Source organism: Nicotiana tabacum, chromosome 8, assembly GCF_000715075.1.
Source record: "Nicotiana tabacum cultivar K326 chromosome 8, ASM71507v2, whole genome shotgun sequence".
Taxonomy (NCBI): domain Eukaryota; kingdom Viridiplantae; phylum Streptophyta; class Magnoliopsida; order Solanales; family Solanaceae; genus Nicotiana; species Nicotiana tabacum.
In genome coordinates, this window is record NC_134087.1 from 40,336,573 (window position 1) to 40,341,540 (window position 4,968).

Below are 4,968 nucleotides of genomic sequence, written 5' to 3' on the forward strand. Positions count from 1 at the left end.
TTTTATATGTGCTTGACTAGTTTTGGTAAGTCTATGACTAATGGCTAGAGGTTGATAAGTTGAGACTTATTTGGGACATTTGTGTAAGTTTTCCTTTAGTTTATTCGACAGTTACTAGCTGCGGTGAAACGAACAAATATCGGTCTTCACTCATAATATAAATATACACCGAAGAAATATCTCAAAACATTTTGAACAAAAGAACATAAAATATATGTTAATCACAACTAATACAGTGTGTCCATATTGAAAGGAAAAGCACATCGATCATAATGGTTACTAAACTTTTAGAAATAAACTTTTTTTTTTTTGCAATTTATGGATCTTTTAGACCACGATCTAAAGATCACTTTTGAGTAAACTGATTATGAGAAACGTTGGAATATGGTTTAAAATTTTGTAAATTATAGCAAATGTTTGATGATAATTTAATGTTTGCTTATGAGTTAAGCAACGATGAGCAAATTTTAGACCCGAGCCTAATATTGTCCGAAAGAATAATTTTTTAAGAGCTATATTTGTACATCATTTGAAAATAGGGACAAAAAATGGTGGCAAAAAAAGGGTAAAAATGGCGTGGGTAGCCACTATTGAAGGTGGTATTTATTTTTTATCCAGTAATTCTAATGTTGATCAAAAATAGCCACTACTCTATTAAAATTAATATGAAAAGACATTTTTACCCTTTCTTCCATTGCTTTTCTTCTCAAACCCTCGCTTTTCTCTGAACTCGGAACTCCGATTGAGATGGCTTCGTCGTCGGCAACAAAATTCAAAAGTTTTTTTCAAAGTTGAAATTCTCAGTTCTCAAGACAAGAAAAAGCACTTTTCTCTTCTTTTTTGTTGTTGATAATTAATTGTGCTCTTGAACTCAAACTTTACTGTATTGATTATCTTCAAGCTATTGTTTATATAAGCAAAATTCAGAGCTTGTGTACGCATACATATAATTGTATTGGTGTCGAGTTTTAATTAACAGGGCACATTCTGTCATGTCCTTGATGAGAATATTAGTTTTTATACGGGTACAAGAAAAAAAAGTTTGGTCCAGAACTTAGGCTAAGAAGCCCAAAAGTTAAGGACAATAGGTCCTGAACTTACAATTATAAGTTCAAAAGTTAAGGACAACAGGTCCTAAAGTCCTGAACTTAGACTAACAAGCTCAAAAGTTAAGGATAATAGGTCATAAACTTAGGCTAAGAAGCCCAAAAGTTAAGGATAATAGGTCCTGAACTTAGACTAACAAACTCAAAAGTTAATGACACTTGGTCCTGAACTTATAGTTACAAGTTCAAAAGTTAAGGACATGTAGTCCTGAAGTTCTGAAGTTAAGTTCAAAAGTTAAGGACATGTAGTCCTGAAGTCCTGAACTTAGAGTTCAAAAGTTAAGGACATGTAGTCCTGAAGTCCTGAACTTAGAGTTCCAAGTTCAAAAGTTAAGGACATGTAGTCCTGAAATTAAGTTCAAAAGTTAAGGACATGGCAGAAGGGTATTTTTGTATGGGTAGTTAAAGTTTATTAAAGCAGTGGCTAAAGACTAAAAATATTTTAAACAGTAGCTTAAAAATAATACATGTGTTATTAGTGGTTAACCGTGCACTTCCCCTAAAAAAAGGAGCATTTGCGTAAATCACTTTTAAACGTATTGGGCCAGATATTGTGTCAAGTCTGGGCTGCTCCATTTAGCCCAAATCGCGATGGGTTTCGCTAAGCATCCAAACAAAAACCCTAATTCTTTAGTCTCCATAGCCACAGACGGAGCACAGAGCAGCCAGAGAGGGAGAGAGGAAGAGGGTCGTAGAGAAAATGGTGACCTACAAAGTAAGCTTTTAAACTTTCTTTTCTTTCCCTTTTATAGCGGTTCAGTTGATATCTCTAATTGTGTGTGTGTGTTTGTTGTTTGGTAGTTTCATCAGTACCAGGTGGTCGGGAGAGCTCTGCCAACAGAGAACGATGAGCACCCAAAGATCTACCGCATGAAGCTTTGGGCTACCAACGAGGTCCGTGCCAAATCCAAGTTCTGGTGAGTACAACTACTCATTTTTGGTAATGAGCGCAGTCTTAGTATAAACATATTACTAGATAGTTGAATATGTGTGTTGGAAAATGATTATTATTGAATTGTGATGTGTTGGTTGATTTGGTTGGAAAAAGGTACTACTTGAGAAAACTGAAGAAGGTGAAGAAGAGTAATGGCCAGATGCTAGCTATTAATGAGGTATGATCTTGATATCTATGTATTTATGGATGAATCATTAGGATTTTACTGAATTTCTGGTATTTTTTTAGTGCACTAACGAATCATGATTCATCAACTACGCCTCAATGTCTGTTTTCCCCAAAATGATTTTGTACTTGACCATGTATCTATTGCCTCTTTGTTATACATCTTTTTAGTCAGTTAAATAGGAAATGTAAATGCTAGCTTACTGGATAGAAATGGTGTATTCTAAACAATCGACTTACCAATTAGAATGAGATGATGGCATTTGGATTTTGACCTTGTGAAGGCAGTTTTATTTCTACTACATAAGACCTATGTTTGGAAAGCTTTGTGTTGCAACTTGCAAATGTGGCCCATAATATTTCTTTCATGCTGATTATGTTTTACCTATTAGATGGAATTGTTGGTTTCGTGTTCTGTTCACCATACTTTTTCAGTACTGTCATTTTTTCTGTCAATGTATTTTATAACAGCAGTGTCTGGCCAGCATTTCTCTCTGTGCGTATTGCAAACTGTATTGTTGCTTCGTAGATCCCTACTCTTGCAAGTTACAACAGCACTAGCTCTCCTGTGAGTACTGTCCACTAGTTTGCCTAGAGGGATGCTTTGGTTTTGAATTGTGAAGTTACAAATTTCTTAACGGTGCTTGGTGCTCTTAGAATCCAGAACATATTATACTGTTGCTACTTATCTACACACACATGTTCACACATATACTGTTGCTAATTTGCATGATAAAGGTGAAGGTGATATTACACTTCTAGTTAATCTCTTGGAGATGAGGGTTCAAGTTGCTTTGATGGGTGTAATGATGGAAGCAAGTCGGGGACAAGATTCGTAGTAGAGGATGTGAGCTAGTATATCATATATGTGTGGTTATTGATGAGTCAAGGTGGAGAGAGAGGGCAGGGGACTCAAAACCCTGTTATGGGGCTTCAGGAACTTCACTTTAGAAGTTGTATATGACTTGCTTGAATGGTTGACTAAAATGTTATTTTTGTCTGTAGATCTTTGAGAAGAATCCAACTAAGATCAAGAACTACGGTATATGGTTGCGTTATCAGAGTAGAACTGGGTACCACAACATGTATAAGGAGTACCGAGATACCACTTTGAATGGAGCTGTGGAACAGATGTACACTGAGATGGCTTCACGTCACAGGGTCCGCCATCACTGCATCCAGATCATCAAGACAGCCACTATTCCAGCTAAGCTGTGTAAGCGGGAGAGCACCAAGCAGTTCCATGACTCCAAAATCAAGTTCCCATTGGTGTTCAAGAAAGTCAGACCACCTAGTAGGAAACTCAAGACAACATACAAGGCTACCAGGCCCAACTTGTTCATGTGACATGTTAGGTCATAAGTTAATTGAGAAGCAACTTTGAATTTATGCAAATTTTGTTGCACTAGTTGGCCAGTTTGACATTAAACAAAAACCTTTGTGTCTTTTCGAGTCCTTAAAAATTGTTTGCTTCACCAGTTTCAGTTAGATTCTGTGTTCTCTCAAGGATGATTCTGCCATTCTGTTGTAGTATTGTGATGATACTTGTCATCAACTTGATGCATAGGGTTGATTAGTATGCCACCACTTTCCTGATAGGTCATTAGCTACGTTAAATTCGCTATCGAATATTTAAATTCTCTTAGTAGTAGTAAATAACAATGCAAACAAAAACACATGCCTCGAGTGTGTCCCAGGTGATCAAGATAGCCGGAAATTATGGTTGGTCTTTACTAGGAAGTGAAGTCTAAATCATTTTATTAACTCTTGTTCAGATAAGGATACTTCCTACTTGTTATACCATTTTTTTTTGTGTGTGGATAACTAATTTGTTAAGGGAGAAAATCAAAGTCATATTTGTGACTTTAGTTTTTTCACCTGTTACTAGCTGTGCGGTGACATGAACAAATACCGGCCTTCAATCATAATTTACAGAGAAAGAAATATCCCAAAACATTTTGAACAAAAGAACAGAAAATATATGTTAATGACAATTGATACAATCTGTCCATATTGAAAGGAAAATCACATCCTGCTAAATTGGGATGGACTTAAAAAAAATCCTCCTTTTTTTTTAAAAAAAAAAATTGTGAATCTTTACCACAATTTAAGTATCACTTTTGAGCTAAGTGATTTTTTTATGACGAATGTTGGATTACGGTTTCAAATTGAAGAATTAACCTAAATAGCCGCGACCCAATTGCTTAAACAAAAAAATAACCAGTGAAGATATAATATATGCATAATTTATGTATTATATGTGTATATTTATGTATAATCAATGTATAAATTATGTATATGGCTAGAAAATGTAAATAATGAATATGGACGACTATTTGTGTAAAGATCCCTTTAAAATTTTGTAAGTTATAGCTAATGTTTGATGATAATTTAATGTTTATCCGTAAGGTTAAGTAATATTTGTTCAAATATAAGGTTAAGTAAGGTTAGGTAATATTTGTTCATATATAAGGTCAATAATTATATTTATGAGTAATTTTTCAAGGGCTATGAGCCCATTTGGACTAGCTGGAAAAAAGTAGCTTTTAAGTGTTAGAAGCTTGTTTTATAAATAAGCAGTTACATGTTTGGATAAAAGTGTTGAAGCTTAAAAAAAGTTGTTGAAGTGTTTGATAAACAAGTGCTAGTAAACACTTTTTCTGTTAAAAAGACAAAAATATCCTTAAAGTTGTTAACATTATAAAGGAGCTGATTACTACAATATATTTAATTCTGAATTAA

At 34.5% G+C, this 4,968-nt stretch overlaps 1 protein-coding gene across 1 annotated transcript; it reads left to right on the forward strand.

Annotated features, from left to right (window-relative positions):
• Positions 1 to 1,686: 1,686 nt before the first annotated feature.
• Positions 1,687 to 3,714, forward strand: LOC107818966 (large ribosomal subunit protein eL20-like). The gene is made up of 4 exons (XM_016645046.2): positions 1,687 to 1,821; positions 1,908 to 2,023; positions 2,155 to 2,218; positions 3,232 to 3,714. The coding sequence occupies exons 1-4, from the start codon at positions 1,807 to 1,809 to the stop codon at positions 3,571 to 3,573; spliced, it is 537 nt and encodes a 178-aa protein (XP_016500532.1). The 5' UTR covers positions 1,687 to 1,806; the 3' UTR covers positions 3,574 to 3,714.
• Positions 3,715 to 4,968: the final 1,254 nt, after the last annotated feature.

Excerpts from the sequence above, each read along its gene's own strand:
- LOC107818966 (XM_016645046.2), top strand. Across the intron at positions 2,024-2,154 it reads CGTGCCAAATCCAAGTTCTG|GTACTACTTGAGAAAACTGA; the intron begins GTGAGTACAACT and ends GGTTGGAAAAAG. Across the intron at positions 2,219-3,231 it reads AGATGCTAGCTATTAATGAG|ATCTTTGAGAAGAATCCAAC; the intron begins GTATGATCTTGA and ends TTTTGTCTGTAG.